Source organism: Triticum aestivum, chromosome 4D, assembly GCF_018294505.1.
Source record: "Triticum aestivum cultivar Chinese Spring chromosome 4D, IWGSC CS RefSeq v2.1, whole genome shotgun sequence".
NCBI lineage: Eukaryota > Viridiplantae > Streptophyta > Magnoliopsida > Poales > Poaceae > Triticum > Triticum aestivum.
This window is the reverse complement of record NC_057805.1, coordinates 425,550,532-425,569,975: the sequence shown is the minus strand read 5'-3', so window position 1 is coordinate 425,569,975 and position 19,444 is coordinate 425,550,532. Positions and strand designations below refer to the sequence as shown.

The 19,444-nt window shown below is 46.1% G+C and overlaps 2 protein-coding genes across 2 annotated transcripts; both read left to right on the top strand.

The window, feature by feature from the left end:
- Positions 1 to 8,305: 8,305 nt before the first annotated feature.
- On the top strand, positions 8,306 to 12,911 carry LOC123098341 (uncharacterized). Its single transcript, XM_044520313.1, has 4 exons — positions 8,306 to 8,606; positions 9,225 to 9,498; positions 10,249 to 10,365; positions 10,456 to 12,911. Exons 2-4 carry the CDS (start codon positions 9,226 to 9,228, stop codon positions 12,490 to 12,492), a joined length of 2,427 nt encoding a protein of 808 aa, XP_044376248.1. The 5' UTR covers positions 8,306 to 8,606; position 9,225; the 3' UTR covers positions 12,493 to 12,911.
- Positions 12,912 to 14,819: 1,908 nt separating this feature from the next.
- LOC123100182 (MEIOTIC F-BOX protein MOF) lies at positions 14,820 to 16,878 on the top strand. Its single transcript, XM_044522146.1, has 3 exons — positions 14,820 to 15,967; positions 16,077 to 16,343; positions 16,424 to 16,878. Exons 1-3 carry the CDS (start codon positions 15,089 to 15,091, stop codon positions 16,628 to 16,630), a joined length of 1,353 nt encoding a protein of 450 aa, XP_044378081.1. The 5' UTR covers positions 14,820 to 15,088; the 3' UTR covers positions 16,631 to 16,878.
- The last annotated feature ends 2,566 nt before the right edge of the window (positions 16,879 to 19,444 follow it).

Genomic DNA, 19,444 nt, shown 5'->3' with positions numbered 1-19,444 from the left:
AAACTCATAATACAATCGTCACCGAAACTTTAAGTGTGCGGACCCTACGGGTTCGAGAACTATGTAGACATGACCGAGACATGTCTCCGGTCAATAACCAATAGCGGAACCTGGATGCTCATATTGGCTCCTACATATTCTATGAAGATCTTTATCGGTCAAACCGCATAACAACATACGTTGTTCCCTTTGTCATCGGTGTGTTACTTGCCCGAGATTCGATCGTGGGTATCTCAATACCTAGTTCAATCTCATTACCGGCAAGTCTCTTTACTCGTTCTGTAATACAACATCTCGCAACTAACTCATTAGTTACAATGCTTGCAAGGCTTATAGTGATGTGTATTACCAAGTGGGCCCAGAGACACCTCTCCGACAATCGGAGTGACAAATCCTAATCTCAAAATACGCCAACCCAACAAGTACCTTCGGAGACACCTGTAGAGCACCTTTATAGTCACCCAGTTACGTTGTGACGTTTGGTTGCACATAAAGCGCTCCTCCGGTAAACGGGAGTTGCATAATCTCATAGTCATAGGAACATGTATAAGTCATGAAGAAAGGAATAGCAATATACTAAACGATCAAGTGCTAAGCTAACGGGATGGGTCAAGTCAATCACATCATTCTTCTTATGAGGTGATCCCGTTAATCAAATGACAACTCATGTCTATGGCTAGGAAAAACTCAACCATCTTTGATCAACGAGCTAGTCAAGTAGAGGCATACTAGTGACATTATGTTTGTCTATGTATTCACACATGTATTATTTTTCCGGTTAATACAATTCTAGAATGAATAATAAACATTTATCATGATATGAGGAAATAAATAATAACTTTATTATTGCCTCTAGGGCATATTTCCTTCAGTAAGGACAGCCGATACATAGTACACCGGTTTTTTGAGTCGGAATTTGTGTCCCTCTTCCTCTCGTTCGACGACGAGTACCGCGCTCACCACCTGGTGAGTCGCAGATATGTAGAGCAACATAGGTTCGCCAGCATTTGGTGCGGCAAGGATTGGGTTGCTTGCTAACAAAGTTTTTATTTCTTGCAATCCGGCTGTAGCCGCATCCGTCCATTCAAAGTGGTCGGTGCGTTGGAGCAGTCGATAAAGTGGCAGCGCCTTTTCTCCTAATCTGGAGATAAAGCGGCTCAAGGCTGCCACACACCCAGCTAGTTTTTGGACCTGCTTTAAGTCTGTTGGCGTTGCCAATTGTGACAAGGCTTCGATTTTGGCTGGGTTCACTTCGATTCCTCTATTGGAAATAATGAACCCGAGTAGTTTTCCGGCTGGAACGCTGAAAACACATTTTTCCGGATTGAGTCGTATGTCATATGTTCGGAGGTTGTCGAATGTGAGGCGTAGATCATCCACCAATGATTCGACATGTTTAGTCTTGATGACTACATCATCTACGTATGCCTCCACTGTCTTGCCAATTTGCTTTTCCAGACATGTTTGAATCATGCGTTGGTAAGTGGCGCCCGCATTTTTTAGTCTGAAAGGCATAGTGTTGAAGCAAAAGGGCCCATACGGGGTAATGAATGTCGTTGTGGCCTGGTCGGACTCCTTCATCTTGATTTGATGGTATCCGGAGTATGCGTCGAGGAAACACAGTGAGTCATGCGGTCGCGTCAATGATTTGGTCAATGCGGGGCAGCGGGAATGGGTCCTTAGGGTAAGCCTTATTGTGGCCCTTGAAATCGACACAGAGGCGCCAGGATTTATCCTTCTTCGACACCATGACCAGGTTTGCTAGCCAGTCCGGGTGTTTGATCTCTCTGATGAACCCGGCTTCAAGTAGTTTGGCTAGCTCCTCCCCCATAGCTTGTCGTTTGGGTTCAGAAAATCGCTGCAGCGTTTGTTTGACTGGTTTGAACCCCTTTATTATGTTGAGGCTATGTTCGGCCAGCCTGCATGGGATTCGTGGCATATCCGAAGGATGCCAGGCAAAGATGTCCCGATTTTCGTGCAGGAATGCTCGTAAGGCGACGTCGACCGTCGGATCCAGCTGTGCTCCAATGGAGGCTATCTTGTTAGGATCCGTCGGGTGCACTTGAAATTTGACTATTTCGTCTGCTGGCTTGAAAGAAGTGGACTTGGGCCTCTTGTCGAGGATTACATCGTCTTTGTCCACTGTGGAATGTAGAGTGGTTAGCTCCTCGGCCGCGAAGGCCTCGGATAGTGCCTCGAGGGCCAAGGATGCGGTTTTGTTTTCGGCGCGGAGTGTTATATCCGGATCACTGGTAATAGTGATAACTCCGTTGGGCCCTGACATTTTGAGCTTCATGTACCCGTAATGGGGTATGGCCTGAAAGCGTGTGAAGGCGTCTCGCCCTAACAGGGCGTGATATCCGCTATTGAAAGGTGCCATGTGGAAGAGCAACTCTTCAGACCTGTAGTTCTCCGACGTGCCGAATACTACATCAAGTTTAATTTTCCCCGAGCATCGTGCTTCTCGACTGGGGATAATGCCTCGGAAGGTGGTAATGCTTTGCTCGATGCGACTCTTGTCCATTTGCATTTTATTGAGCGTGTCTTCGTAGATGAGGTTCAGTCTGCCGCCGCCGTCCATGCGCACTTTGGTGAGTCAAAAGCCATCTACAATTGGGTTTAAGACCAAGGTGGCTGGTGCTCGGACTGATCGGGCCCTTGGTTCGTCGTCGGCGGTAAAAGTTATTGCCGTATCGTTCCAAGGATTCATTGCGGCTACTTGGTTAACTTCGGCAAGGTCGCAGAGCGCCCTTTTGCGCCAATTATTTGAAGAAAAAGTCTCGAAGACTGTAAAGACATTGAGGTCGTCATCCTCTGAAGAGTGCCTCTCTGGGGCAGTGTTGGTGAGGATGGCCTCACCACTCTTAGCCACCTGCGGGGTACCCAACATGCCCGAAGGCTATGCGTTTGTTCCGTGTTCGGCGTCGTGTGTATTTGACAGGGCTTGTCGAGCAATTCGTCGAGGACGGTTCTATGTCCCATGAAGGGCTTGGTTTTCTTGTCAATAGGCTGATGATCTCGTGCCCCGTAAGGGTGCGTCCTTTTTGCCCGTCCGGTGGGCTGCTTAAAGGCAGGCGGTTCCCACCGGGCTGTCTGGGCTTTCCAAGCGCTTTCCATTGCGCGGTATTTCTGTACTATGTGTGCCAAATCTGCAAAGTGCAGTATGCGGTGATGGTTGAGGGCATTGAGGAGTCCCTCGTCCGTACAGTTGCAGCAGAAAACTGAAATTGCATCGTCATCGCAACAATCTTTAATCTTGTCTTTAACAAGGAGGAACCTGGCCCAGAAGTGATGGAACGTTTCCTGAGGTTGCTACCGTACATACATTAGGTCGCATATGTCTGGAGGACCTGAATTACTAGGGGAATATTGTTTGTGGTGGGTGGGCGGGCTGAAATCCGCGTCCCGGTCCACGATTGAGTCCGGAGCTTGAAGAGTCTCCGAGTTTACCAGTTCAAGATCGGGAGGGTCCTGAGGACTTCCGGGCTCAATGCCTGATCTTGTGTTCGGAGGACATATAGTCTCTTCCCGAGGAAGGGTATTCGGCTCGCAGGGGTCGGAAATCCGAACATAGCTGGTCCTTAACTTAGGGGGAGAAGTATTCTCAGCTTGTTCCTCAACGACCGCTACCAGATGGATGATAGGCGGGGACTTGATTTCCCTCTGATCGGGTTTAAGCCCAATCCGATCATAGTCTGTTGCGACCCCCAGGGCGGCGATGCGATCTAGCAGCTCGTTCAAGGACAAGACATCTTTTCAGAGTGTTCGAGGCTGATGCGAAGATGATGTTTGGTGATTGTGGGGGCCCTTCCAGAGGTGATGTTGTCATTGATGACAAGGCGAGCCATCAATCCTTCCATCGACGACACAAAGGAACTCTCAATGAAAGCACAAATGTCGGTGTCAAAACCGGTCGATCTCGGGTAGGGGGTCCCGAACTGTGCGTCTGATGATCGAAGGTAACAGGAGACAAAGGGGACACGATGTTTACCCAGGTTCGGGCCCTCTTAATGGAGGTAAAACCCTACTTCCTGCTTGATTGTCTTTGATGAGTATAGGGGTTACAAGAGTCGATCTACCTCGAGATCGTAATGGCTAAACCCTATATGTCTAGCCTATATGAATTTTGATGCCTTCTACGGACTAAACCCTTCGGCTTATATACACACTGGAGGGGTACAGAGGCGGCTTTACAAAGGAAGGAAAAAATACATCTAGACTCCAATCTTGCCCTCCACGCATCCAGGAGTCCCATCCAAACACGGGGAATAATCTTCCGTTCTATCTTCACGACCCATCAGCCCGGCCCATGCTCGAATAGACCGGACCCCTGAGGACCCCTGAATCCAGGTCCCCCTCAGGCGCGCCATGGGGGGAGTCCTACTAGGACTCCACTCCTAGTAGGATTCCCCCCCCCCTTTTCCTTTCTTACCGGAGGGGAAAAGGAAGGAGAGGGAGAGGGAGAGGGAAAGGGGGGCGCCGCCCCTCCCCTAGTCCAATTCGGACTGCCATGGGAGGGGGGCGTGCGGACACCCCTTGCGGCCCTTCTCTCTCTCCACTAAGGCCCATGTAGGCCCAATACTTCCCCGGGGAGTTGCGGTAACCCCTTGGTACTCCGGTAAAATACCCGAACCACTCGAAACCATTCCGATGTCTGAATACTACCTTCCAATATATGAATCTTTACCTCTCGACCATTTCGAGACTCCACATCATGTCGGTGATCTCACCCGGGACTCTGAACAAACTTCGGTCACCAAAACACATAACTCATAATATAAATCGTCATCGAACGTTAAGCGTGCGGACACTACGGGTTCGAGAACTATGTAGACATGACCGAAACACATCTCCGATCAATAACCAAAAGCGGAACCTGGATGCTCATATTGGTTCCTACATATTCTACGAAGATCTTTATCGGTCAAACCGCAATAACAACATACGTTATTCCCTTTGTCATCGGTATGTTACTTGCCCGAGATTCGATCGTCGGTATCACTATACCTAGTTCAATCTCGTTACCGGCAAGTCTCTTTACTCGTTCCGTAATGCATCATTCCGCAACTAACTCATTAGTCACATTGCTTGCAAGGCTTATAGTGATGTGCATTACCGAGAGGGCCCAGAGATACCTCTTCGATACTCGGAGTGACAAATCCTAATCTTGATCTATGCCAACCCAACAAACACCTTCGGAGACACCTGTAGAGCATCTTTATAATCACTCAGTTATGTTGTTACGTTTGATAGCACACAAGGCGTTCCTCCGGTATTCGAGAGTTGCATAATCTCATAGTCAGAGGAATATGTATAAGTCATGAAGAAAGCAATAGCAATAAAACTTAACGATCATTATGCTAAGCTAACGGATGAGTCTTGTCCATCACATCATTCTCTAATGATGTGATCCTGTTCATCAAATGACAACACATGTCTATAGTCAGGAAACTTAACCATCTTTAATTAACGAGCTAGTCAAGTAGAGGCGTACTAGGGACACTCTATTTTGTCTATGTATTCACACATGTACTAAGCTTCCGGTTAATACAATTCTAGCATGAATAATAAACATTTATCATGATATAAGGAAATATAAATAACAACTTTATTATTGCCTCTAGGGCATATTTCCTTCAATTTTGACCATGGGTATTGCGCATGAAGTACCTAATAGGTTTAGGCAGGTTTGTGCCCATGGGTCCACATATAATAAAGGAAGGGTGGTCGGTTTGGGCCGCAGTTTCTGGATTGCTGGCTTGATACTCGTCTGATTGCCTTCCCACCCATTTTATTTTGAGTCCACATACATTGTCGCAAAATTAGAAAGTTTTAGAGGTGTCCATTTTTGTGGCATAACATCATGAATATTTTAAATGGATCCAACTGTTTATATGCATTGTGTCCTCCTATATAATCAACTCTTGAGCCAACCCTAGCACATATTCTTCCCCTCACCGCCGCCACCTCCCTATTCATTCTCCATCTGTTGACCTCCTCGCCAAAAATCAACCATGATTTCCATCTCGTTCATCTTCTCTTTTCTTTGGTTCATGGATCTATTTCCGAGCTCATGCCTCCTCCCCAACATCTCACCACCTTCTTCCCAGTCCATGATGAATCAAAAACCACCAGATCTGATGCATCTCAACGCCAGATTCATTAAAGGTGACGTGATACCTTGCACGATCTGATGATACATGGGGAACAGTAGAGTAGTAGTAGAGCGCTGAGTGGAAGATGAGGCCGCGGGGACTTGATTACTAAATTATTCTTCTGCAGCGGTGATTTCCTCCCCCCTTGAAGAGGATAAGATGATTGCGAAAGCGGGCAGCACGATTGTATTGGAGGTCAATTCCTCATTGATATGGCTCGATTTTTGTTTTGCTTACAGATGTGGACTTTGGTAAGTACCATAAATAACATTTTATTTTTGGGTTAACGGGTCATTTGCTTTTACTCAATTAAAAAATTGTTTGAGAAATGTAATAAAATTTCTAAGGCCATGTATCGCGTGTGATTAAAAGTTTAGAAAGAGCCTCTTCCGTGGCACTAGAAGTATGAAACCAAACAATTAAGAATTATTTGAGCGGTCATAAAATTTACCAACTTCTAAGTGTTACTGTTCAAATATATTAAACTCAAAAGATGCTATATTTTATAAATGTGAACCCGCGTAGACATATTTGATGCAGGTTACTTGTGCAGGACACGAGCGCCAAACTAATATAAAAGCAACACTCTTAGTAATATTAAGCCAACCATCAGAGGTGGCCTCAAATACCGGTAAAGTTTGTGCTCTTATAGTCAATAGAAACAAAGGCATCCTTTGTTTAACATTGTCTACAAATACCTGATACTTTAATGGAAGTCTGAAACCGCCGGAGCCAAAGCAGTGCTCCCTTGTCTCACTCTTGGTCATGAAGATTGTGACTGACAAGTCTTGCCTGAAGGAGAGCCTCATCCTGGCATTGCAACATAGACACGTGAGATGATCTAAAACAAATCTATACTAAATCATAATTTTTTTTATAGCACATTCAACGTGTTGATAACCAAGCTTTTTTTATCTATTAAACTCATAATTCATTAGATCTTTGATACCAATGCCAAAACACGTTTGTTGCTGCAACGATAATAGATGTAATCTTTTGTTTAAGATCGCAATGTAAACAAAACCAAAAAGAATAAAGAGCTATTCTTTCTGATCAAACAAGGGGAACATTCAAGATGAATTTTGTACATATCAATGATCTATTCCATAGTATACCAAGTCAATTAAAGACACTCGCAACCCTCTATCCCCAACACCCAAACAAACACAAAATATATCAGAATTGAATAGGAAAAAGTACATAGGTCAACACGTGTTGATTAAAACTGACGAGTTGGTGAACTAACTAACGCCATCAGACATCCCTACCCTACGGAATCCAGTCGGGTACCGAGCAAAGATGCAATATATAATGATGAACTAGCAAGGAAAGGATGACAAACGTGCAACGGATTACACTTCTCGCATCGACATGGGTGGTGCGCGATGCAGCAGAAGGGTGTGACAGATGCCCAATTGCACATGTGGTAGCGACGGTGGCTGCTTATGGTTGCATAACTATAGGTTTGCGGCGGCGGTTACTTTCATTTTGTAGATGAGGAGATCGAGGGTGGCGCCAACACGGTTGTACCGGGGGGCGAATTCCGTGCCGATTCGGCGTGGTGTTTATTTGGCGATGAGTTTTTTTAACATCAATACAGACACAAGCGCTCATGTATACACACATACACTCATCCCTATGAACGCACACACGCATACCTTTTTTTTTGTGAGCACCTCCGAGAGATTGAGCCGGCATATCATCTTAAGATTTTGCGAAGTCATCGTAGGCGTCTCGTGGTCGACGGGAACGTTTCCTCTAATTGAACGCCTATCACCGGATATCCTGAAACAAATTAAGAGTAAATGCGAGCACCAGGACTTGAATCCTGATGGGCTAGGAATAACACTGTCCATCTAACCATCCAACCACAGATTGGTTCATTTGGCGATGAGTTTTAATATAATTTTTTTGAACACAATACAGACGCAATGGCTCGTATATACGCGCATACACTCATCCATATGAATGCACACGCGCACGTTCTACCTCTATGAGCATTTCCGAGAGACTGAGCCGACATATCATCTTAAGATTTTACAAAATCATCATAGGCACTTTATAGTCAATGAAAAACATCTCCTCCCACTAAACATGCATGGCCGAAAATTGCCGAAAATTCCACGCACGCGGCAACGCGGAGGCACAACCAACCACCTCCGGCAAATACAGAAGGGAACGCGACGGCGGCCGATTTGCGCCTTCTTCGGCCTCCCGCTGCCCACCAAAATCAAAACACGTCCCCAAATAAACACCGCGCCGGATCATCCCCTTTCCCCCAATTCCCCCTTCTCCAAAACAGCCGCCGCCGCCGCCGCAAACCTATACTAGTTATCAACGACAAGCAGCAGCAGCAGCCGCCGCCGCCGCACCTGTCATCGGGCGGCTGTCCTCCTGCTGCGCCCCGCCCCCGCCCGTCGTCGGCGCGAGACGACGCCTGATCCTTCGCGCGTATGGCGTCCTTCCCCTTTCCAGTTCACCATGACCTCGCATCTCTGCTTACCCGACTGGATTCGGTAGGATAGGGATGATCTGCTGGCGGTAGTCAGTTCACCAACTCGGGGCTAGGGTTTTCGGCTAGCCAGTTTCGATCAGTGCGTCACCGCCTGCCTAGTTTTTCCTATTCAGTTCCGATCTATTTTTAGTTTGTTTGGGTTGGGGATGACGGGTTTGCGAGTGTCTGCAGTCGACTTGGTATACTGCAACGTTTAACCGTACAAGTTCCATCTCGCAAGATCGCTGGCTATTTGGTCTGGTTCGTGTCACGCATGCGATTCCCCTGCGCGTTTGTTCTGTTCCCTTTGTTTGATCAGGACGAATCAATCTTATTTACTAGGTTTTTCTTTTACATTATTCTATAAGCTGGAACAAAGGATTGGGCCTGTTTTTAGCCTGCAGAATTAGCTGGGCAACAAACATCTTTTGGCATTAATAACGAGGAATACTGAATTATGAGTTTCATGGATGAAAAATCCTGCTCATCACAAGCTAAATGTGCTATAACGAAATTTTATGACTTAGTACAGATTTGTTTCTGATCGATGTCACCTGTTCATGTTGCAATGTCAGGATGAGGCTCTCCTTCAGGCAAGACACGGACATGGCAGGTGCGATCTTCATGTGCAACACCAGGGCAAGGGAGCAGTTCTTTGTCTCAGGCGTTTTCAGACTTGCTTTAGAGTATCAGCCCTTTGTCGACAATGTCAAACAAGGGATGCCTCTCTTTCTCTTTGACTACAACGAACGCAAGCTTTACGGGGTGTTTGAGGCCGCCTCTGATGGTGGACTGGATATTACTGACAGAGCTGCTTTTAGATCTTCTGTCCACTCATATCCTGCACAGGTAACCTGCATCAAACATATGCCTCTTCAGTTCAAATTTATCAAAATATAGGGTCTTCTGAGTTTAATATCTCTGAAAAATAATACTTTGTCGTTGGAAATTTTATGACTGCTCAAATAATTGTTAATTGTTTGGTTTCAGGCTTTTAGTCTTATGAAGATGCTCTTTCTGATTTTTTAATCACACGAGACAGAGGGGCTTAGACAATTTTTTGCACTTCTCAAACAAATTTTTGGGTGGAATAAAAGCAAATGATCAGTTAACCCCAAAGTTAGGAGCTGAACCTTCAGGACTATATATATCTTGGCATAGCTTGCGTTGTCTCAGAGTTGCGTTCGTACACATGCAAAAAATTGTAATAATTAAGATTTCCTGACAAAAGATCATGTAAGGTGTCCAGCAAAAAATAAGACTATTGACACAATGGACACAAAGTTTTCTGTCATTACATACCCTAAATGAGTGGTTTCTTCAGCCATCTGGGAACATTCTTCAAAAACAAAGTATGACATCGGACGAACAGGTTGATATACTTCTTTTTTTTGCTTTAGATGGTTACTTCATGGTTTTCAGTTACACAGTTAAAAATGTGAAAAACTTCTTGTTAAGAAAAAAAAACTGCTTTTATTACAGTACTAGGCAGTCGTTTGAATATAAAATACCCGTTATAATTCGTTCTGGGTTCTGGGAACTGTTTCTTTATTGTATTTGCGTGCTACTGTAAGAATTATTCATTTGTTTTTTTTCTAGGTCCGATTCAAAATTATTTGGAAGTGCAGACCACTTGCAGAAGATGAGTTCTCTCATGCCATAAAAGAGAATTACTATACGATGTATAAATTCTATTTTGACCTTTCCTACCAGCAGGTTTGCTTTACTACAGAACTTGGTTAAAAGTTAAAATCCATGATTTTTAATTGCATGGCTATAATCACACAAACTTGTTCTTACTGACAGGTTGTCCAGCTATATGAGTTGTTTGATAATAAGAGGGTAGAGCAACCTATTCGCAACTACACCATAAGTGCTCATTCGAAAGAAGGCCACTTCTGTAAAGGGAGACCAGACAAAAGGAGTTTGACTCCAAATATTTCTCCCATTTCTACTGATCAATCACACACTTTGACTGTAACAGCTGGAACAAACTATTCTGCTCCTACAAGGATGCGTGGAACCGCACCACATAATTTTGAGGCACGAACAAATCTGTCAGTGCCATTGGTAAGTAAACCCGTTGGAGTCCAAATTGATCCCATCCACAGCAGCCATCATGTTCAAAAGATATTACCTTATCATAACAATTCACGTCGCCAAGATGTTTCGACAGTAGATGGCATTTCAACTCAGGTATATGCTCCCTGTTCTCAGACAAATGGATATCACCAAGATCAATTTGTTACAAATCAATCATATCCAATACCTGATGACTACATGCACAGTAGCTTGTCTTCTGGATGCATGACTGCCAGTCCAACTGATAGAATTAGGTCGTCTGAAAAGCAGTCATATGTAGGCAGTACTTCGCGATCTCTTCAACATATTACTCAGGCATCAACTGGCGGAGACAGAAACTACGTGAATTCAACTCCAAATGTCCCTTCGTATAATTTTTCTCTGGCAAATCGACAAGGCAGTGCTAACTTGAAGGACAACTATGATATCGACTGTCACCACTGCAAAGAGATACACACATCTGAGCATCAGCACTTAAGCAAGGAAAGAGCTCAAGTAGCTCCAGTATTAATCCAACAAGGTATTCCTGCATACCCTGAAGTTCCTGAAGTATCAACAATTGGTCAACGGAAAGATGATTTTGGTGATTACATCCCGATTGCTGATTGTGCTCAAGATTTTGATAATGATTGGTGGAAACATGGCTCCTATCATAGTGTTTCAAGTTCACTGGATCGTCGAAATGTTATTGGAGCCAACATGTCAGATCAATTACATACAAATTGTGAAATAGAAGCTGAAAGTAACACAACATTAGTTCCTGGTCAGTGCTCACAAAACAGTGTGTTTTCTCGCTTATCGATGAAGCAACAACCTCTTCAAGAAGTTGTTGGCTCACAAAACAGTGTGTTTTCTCGCTTATCGCCGAAGCAACCTCTTCAAGAAATTACTGGTCCTTCACTCAGTCAAATGCTTAATTCACTTTCTACAAGAACAAAACAATGGAGCAGTGGGAATAGTGCACATATTTCTAAAGAAAGAGAGATTAGAAGTGAGAACAGGACACTTATTTCTCAAAAAGGAGATGATAGAGCACTTACTTATGATGCTGGTAACCAGTTGGTTGGTGAACAGTCCATTGACATAACCTGTCCTCTTGCTGAGTTAAACCTGCCAAGCGTAGTAGAAGGAAAAGAAAGCACAGAGCCTCCCTTCTTAAACTTCAAGAGGCGCAGCGAAACAGCGCAGCTGGATGGCAACTTAGGAAAGGAGACTAGTGGGAAAATGAAGAGGAGAAAGCTTGTGCGCCCTTCCTTTGGAGAGAATAACAAGCCTACTAATTCTGGAGTAGAGATCCAAGTGAATGGCGCAGAGGACAGGAAACATCCACATTTCGACGCTGATGGGAACAAGTTCAGTATTGACCTGAACAAACCTGCATCCTCAGACAATCTTCTAGTGGAGGAGGATGGTAGCACTATACTTTGTCCTGTTGATATCAACATACAAACCGAGAAGCCCTGTGAAGTAAACACCACACACAAGCCAAAATTTTCAGATGCTATGGAGGTAACTGAGGAACAAGATCACCCTGTGGAGAATGCCGCACAAACTGGTGATGAAGTTTCACTTGATTTGAGCATTGCAGATTTGAATACGATGGACAAGTCTAAGCTTCAAGCAATTCTTGATTCACCATGGTTGCAAGCACTTGACAAGCTGAGGAATGGTAAGTCCAACAACTCTGAGGTGGCTGGATCAAGCATTTGTGGTGATGACAATACAATGAAAATGGAGACGAACCCTGATGGGAGCACCTAACCTAGGTGTACCAAATCTGTTACTGATGTAACAGCTTCAATCTTGTACTGGTATGAATTGCTCCAATTGGATTCTTCTTCTCCAGCTGCTACTACAGAGGCAGGAGGTAATCCTCCTTTTTGGGATTTTTTGTTTTTGGCCACTACCGAAGAAGAACCCAGTTGCAGAAGAACCCAATTGGAGCAAATACCATACGAGTACAAGACTGAAGCTAGTAAGGAGCTGTTAATGTCCGGTATCATACACAGGAATAGTTACATGTGTTTTGGAGGTAAAGGTTGTCGGAGGGGTTGACTCAATGGGAATCTGTTTCCCTTGCCCCAGAACTCATGGTCCCTAATCATCGTAGGTCTCTTGGATGTTACCTTGTATGAATGTATACGAGATATACTCCATATGAAAGAGATGTTTTGGCAGTACATTTGGATGAAATCTTGCATTATTTTGTGCGTGCTAACACCACCCATAGTAGTGTAGTATAGTATTCCTCCATCCGGGATTGTTAGAGCAACTCTAGCGGATACTGTAAAACCTTGACGGCCCTTATAACTCAAGGCGTTTCTATAGGATCTGCTCTTTTTTCGGCCTGAGCAGATCCGTTAACAAAGGCCCGGTCCGTATTTTTTTTACAAGCGGCCCGTATATTCTCCCCTCTACCGCTACATTTATCGAATATAGCTTGATTTAGGGTTTGCGTCTGGCATTTCCCCCACCCGCCTCTACCGCAATCCCACCAACTTCGGCAACCAATCCTCCCTACTCAGGCGCTTGATTCTCGTGCGCACACACACTTTTATAGCAGATCCATGTACGGCGGAGGTCACTGGTGTGGGCCTGCGGGGGCCGCGGTGGCTCATCACAGCACAAGCGCCCTCGGCACGACGCCAAGGCCAGCTCCAGCCAGCCTCCGGTTGAGCCGTGGCTCTCAAAGCAGGCCAACGAGCACGGCGCCCTCTCCCGTAGAGGCATCTGGAAGGCGTGGCCGCCGAGCTTCCATGAGGCCCGGGACGCGCTTTGGCCCACCACCAAGGCACCTGTGGCTCAACGCGGCGAAGGAGGGGTACGACCTCGCGTACGTTCTCTACAAAGTCGGTGACCGAGTTCTACCTAAACGTGAAGCCCTAAACTAGTTTAGATTAGATTTTATCTAGTATGTTTTTAAGTTTGTATGTTCGAATGTATAAACTCCGGTGAACTATGATGGCGCGAACATTAAGTTTCAAATATGTAGTATGGTTTTACAAGATTTGTTCTGTCGTGCCTTCCAAAGTAATTTAAACTCGTTTTACATGATTCAAGTTTGTTGCTCTAATCATGGGGTTAGTTTTATTTTTATTTTTATTTTGAGCGATAATAGTGGGGCTAACGATTTACACAACCGACCGGCAAAGCGATCGTGCCGGTCGCTCGTCCTTGCGCCATATGTAAGTTGAAGTTGAAGAAAAGAGTTGGTCAGATCTGACGGTCATTTTGAAGGCTGATCATGCAGCTGCGGCTAAACCCAACCAAATGGGTCGGTCTTAGCATGCCGGCCTGGTAGAATGTTTATAATCAGGTCGTGCCGGCATGTGGCCCACCTAGGGCCGTGCCTGGCCGTGAGGCGGGGCACTAGTGCTGGCACCGCACGACCATTTATTTTATTTTTATATAGCCTAATAGGCTTAATATAGGTCCAAAACAACCCAATAAGCTGAATTATACGCGGGCTGGCGTGCGAAACAGGCCGCAGTGCCAACCCGTGTAACATCGGGGCCATGCCTGGGCCAGGGAGGGCAGCATGCGTGCTGGCCCGGCACGCCCCATGTACTTGTTGTGCCCGGCCAGTCCGTGCCGTGTCTGGCCCATATAACCCTAGTTGTGTCATGCCGGGGCGACCCATTTGGCTAGGTCTGGCCGTGGGGCGACCGGCTGAATCTGGCCCTAATCGTGAGGTTGACCTTGACCAACGTCTTTTAGTTGAAGACGCATACACCTCAGGATGTGCATGCATTTGGTTTTTTCGGTTTAATTCGGTTTGGTTTATACGGTTTATGGTTTATATATTTTTCATATTTTGGTTTATACGATTTTATACACAGACACAACTTAGTTTCGGTAATAAGCATTTACTTTCAATTCGATTTTAATAATAACCAAATTACGCTTTCAGTAATAACCAAATTAACCAAAGTTGATGTAAATTATTAAGCCAATACATAACTCTTACATTATATATATCATAATGAGGAAAGGATAAAGAATGCACATTGGATAAGCAGTTACGTTAATCACGTAAACTGAAGCACTAAATGCGCTAGAAAGTATTGTACTATAGCAGCCCATTACATTTTTTGAACTAAAAAAACCTTAATTTCAATTCGGTTTAACCAAATGGTTTTCGGTTTCTAACCGGAAAAAACAAAATGCAAATGGTTTTCAGATTTTAAAACTGAAACTGAAACCAAAACCGAAACCTGAAAAAACCAAAATAATCTGGTTTGGTTTTCGGTTCGGTTTTGCACACCCTGTACACCCCTTCAAGAAAAGAAGTTGAAGACGCATGCCGGAACGGATCTAGGGTAATCTTCTCAGTCGACCCGTCCCCGATCTGAAATACATGGATGCCGCCGGCGTCGACCGGCTGAGCGACCTGACGGACTGCCTGCTCCACGCCATCCTCTCCCGCCTGGAGGCCCGGCAGGTCGTGCAAACCTGCGTGCTGTCGTCGAGGTGGCGCCGCCTCTGGCTGGCCGCCCCGTGCCTCGACATCGACGGCGGGGAGGACCAAGAGGGGGAAGATGAGGAGGAGCGGCACAAGAAGCTGGACGATTTCGTCGACAACCTCTTGCTTCGCCGTAGAACCTGCGCCTTCTCGCCGCTGCACACCCTGCGGGTGAGCGTCGCCTCGCCGCGGCCTCTGTGGAGGCGGCTCCACCACGACCGCCGTTCTTCCATCTGCGCCGCCCACACCAGATGGGTCAGCCGTGGCCTCGAGAGCTCCCCGGCGGTGCTCGAAGTACGCGGCATCAAGCTGCCTTCCTTCTCCTCAGGCACCCACCGCCTCACTAAGCTGCTCCTTCAGGACGTGATTCTCCACAAGGATTTCGAGAAGCACCTCTTCGCCTGGCTCAGAGTCCTCCAAGACTTGGAGATCAGAAGCTCGGACATGTCCAATCTCTCAAGGATCGAGTCCAACACGCTCAAGAACCTCACAATTGAGGCAGGCACCATCTTAAACTTCGAGGTCATAGCCCCTCGGCTCGCCTCGCTGCACCTTGCCGTCCAGTTCCGTGGCCTTCGAGCCTTCTCTGTCACCGTACGGGAGGCGCCTGATCTTGTCCAAGCATCCGTCCGCTTATTGGACAATCCTCTGCCGGCGAAAGAATATCCCTTTGTTTTTCAACAGGACCCAATTTTCTTGGTACCGATGCTATGCAGATTTCTCGGCTCTCTATCCAACGTCAGGAGCTTGGAGCTGTCAGGATTCCGTGATATGGTTTGTTCCTTCAGTCTTGTGCTTGCTTCATTTGTATGTAATTCCCATTCATTCAACTGCATAATGCAAGTGCACACTAACTAACCCTGTTCTTGTCTCTGCAATGTAGGCACAACATATTTCGCCACCTCCTCCACCTGGTGTTCCTTGGCCTGCCGAGTACCAATTTCAACTGATGGCACCAGGAAGTGATAATTCTGCCCCATGTCCTATGTTGCAGGCGATACTTGATGAGGAGCACAATAGATTACCAATGTTCCGCAATCTAAGAACCTTGGTCCTTGATAAATGTGATATTGGTGACAACATTCAGACGTTGTGTAGTTTCCTGCATTATACGCCTGCCCTCGAGAAACTTACTCTGAAGAACTGTGAGGTAACTACATGTAACTTCACTTGATTTTTCTAACTGAAGGACCTTACCTCCAAATTTATTTGTTTTGCTCCTGCGTGTAGTGCCAAAACGTTCCATCTAGTTCAGCTTCCAACATTTTGGAGATGGGATTTATGACCTCCAGTCTCAGCCTAGTACAAATCCAGTACGATGACAGGGATGATCATGAAGACCAAGGTATTCGACAAGTTGACAATGTTGTGTCCATGGTGGAGAAGAACATGCCAGTGACTGCAATGATCCATGTGACCAAAGTCAGGAAAAATTAGAATCCTCGTTTTAGCTGTTCATGGAATCATTTTTCCATATATATTTTTTGGGGTATATTTGGTGAATATTTCTAAATAGAGTTTACTCCACTTTTCATCTCCAAAAACAATTTTTTACGCATTTTACCCACCCGGCTTGGCGCAGTGGTAGAGTCTCTCCACTTGTGGCCTGGAGGTCCCGGGTTTGAACCAGCCTCCTTGTTTAGAACTTATGCATGGGTATATGACTGTTTAGAAATTTCCTTTCACTGACCCCACTTTGTCAGGGAGTTTTCAATATTAGATACGCCCTTTTATTTTACCCGGCCTTGAAGTTTAATCTTGGACAGGATATATACCCTTAACTTTGTATTTTGGCAAGAATTATCCCCGACATAAATCCCCATGTGACTCCATTTTGGTACATCAACAAACCAGACACATGCCCTTTGTACGTGTCCCACATAGGACTAATATAGTGTTTCCAAAATTCAGGATGGTCAGAATGGGCACTATTTTGCCGGGGGTAAAGTATGTCAATTCCGGGTAACAAAGAGTGACCAAGCTTGAACTTAGGAAATCCTCAAAAGAAAAAAAAAACCCACATGTTTAGAGCAACTCCAATAGCTCGTGTATCCAAAAAACCTACCAATTACGGGGAGTTGGGCAAAAAAAGCTTCGGTAAACCCGAATTTTTAAGGGATCTCGTAAAAACACCCCCTCTGTCTTGTAATTTTAAGGGAAGATGGCCATCCCGTATAATTTTGGCGGGCGGATAACCGCCTGAAATTTCACGAGCAGAATGACGGGAAACGTCGCCTCCCTGCCGGCGGAAGGTCACCTCGCCACCATTGGAACATCGTCATGATGCCCCCGCGAGGCTGCGCCACGAACGCCATTGTCGCGGAGGCTGGCCGCCGCCGCCAGAACGCCATTGCACCTGCCGCACAACCCTGCCCCGCGAGGCCGACCGCCTCCTCTGCCGCGAGATCGCTGCCGCCGTCCCTGACGCGTAGCCTCACCCCACTAGGCCGGCCGCCACTGCCGCCGCACAACCCTGCCCCGAGAGGCCGCTCCGTCTCGCGGCCCTGCCTGGCCTGTCCCGCAAGGCCTCTTGCCGCCAGGTTGGCCCGCCGCTGCGAGGCCGACCAGTGTCGCCTCACTGCTCCGGCCGTCGTCGCCACAGGGTGTAACTGACGGGCGGGCCCCAACACCTTTTAATGAAAATACGAAGAAAAAAATATTTTATGAGAAGAAGTTTTATGAGAACCGAGAAAAGTAGATGTTAGAAAACTTCCCTTAAATTATACTCCCGAGATGTGGGAGTTGCTCTTGGGGGCTTAAAAATGATTTGAAATCTTATAAACAAAGGACAAGCATTATTCTTTCGTGTTATACACAAGATGATTTGTATGTGTTGAGTGGGAAGTGTCTTTTTTTTAGAAACTTCCAATCTATTCATCTCCAACCATGGCAGTACAAAAAACATGAGAGGTAATAAAAATTATAACCAGGTATGTGGACCACCTAGCGACGGCTACAAGCACTAAAGTGAGTCGAAGGCGCATCGTTGTCATCGCCCCTCCCTCGCTAGAGCCAGACAAACCTTCTTATAGTAGACAACCGGGAAGTCATCGTGCTAAGGCCTCGTAGGACCAGTGCACCAGAGCAGCAGCCATCGCCGGTGAAGAAAGTCAAAGATCGGAAGGATCAAACCTATAACCACCCAAACTAAGATGAACGAAGACCGGATCCAAGCAGATCCACCGAAGACCAGCACTGAGCGAATCCGGCAAGATCCGACGAAGACACAGCTCCACACGCCCTCGAACGACGCTAGACGCATCATCGGGGCAGGGTTAGAACGTGGGAGACAATATTTCTACTAAGGGATATCGCCACCGCCACGCAGCCTCAACCAAGACACTGAGCCTAACAAGAATGAGAACGGGTTCCCTCCCTCCAGCGGGAGGCCGAGATCCTCCGCACCTCCATGGCCCAAAGGCCATCGGAGATGGGGTGGACCAGCGGCGGCGCCGATGGGAGGAAGAGGAAAGATTGGGATCTTTTCTTGTGGAGGAGGTCATTGTCAGCTATATGTCATAAAACCTATATTGTGGGATTCTCGTGTGGGAAGTGTCATTTTAACGAGATTGTGGATGGAACTCTTCTTATTAAGCATTGTTCAATATTTTCCAGGGCACTACATTATTTTGGTGATAAAGGAAACCGAGAAATATAAAGCCTTTATCTACTTGTTGGTTTACTTTCATATGGCCTCCCTTCGATACCATTGATATTGAAACCACACACAATTAACAAGATTTCAGCGTATTTAGAGAAAGGTGGCCATTGTTGCTAAGCTGGCCGCAAACAATATAAAGGAGTGCGCTTGGTAGCCCGCATCACTCCAAAGAGGCCTAGTGGATACACGAAAAACATGTTTCATAGCATATACATGGAGGCTTGGTTCGCACACGCATGATCCTTAAAGTAGCGCAGAGCCTGGCTCGCTTGGAACATTCAAATCAGTCGTTTCTAGTGAGCCATGCCAAGTCAGGCGCAAAAGTGGGGCACGTCATACGTGACGGTGCAGGGGAAATTGGGGCTGAGATAGCGGGACAGAAATCGGTCGGCGCGGATAGCGCGAAATCTAGCATCAACCATTTACTCGCTCACCTGTAGGTTGTAGCGCTAGGAAAAACGCAGCCTCCGTTCTTGGCTTGGTCGGCGGCGGTGACTCGGATCTGCGGAAGCAGCGACATCGGTGAAGGCGGTGACTTTAATCTCATGCAACAGGACATGCTTCTCCCCTTCGCCTCGTTCTCCTCGTCC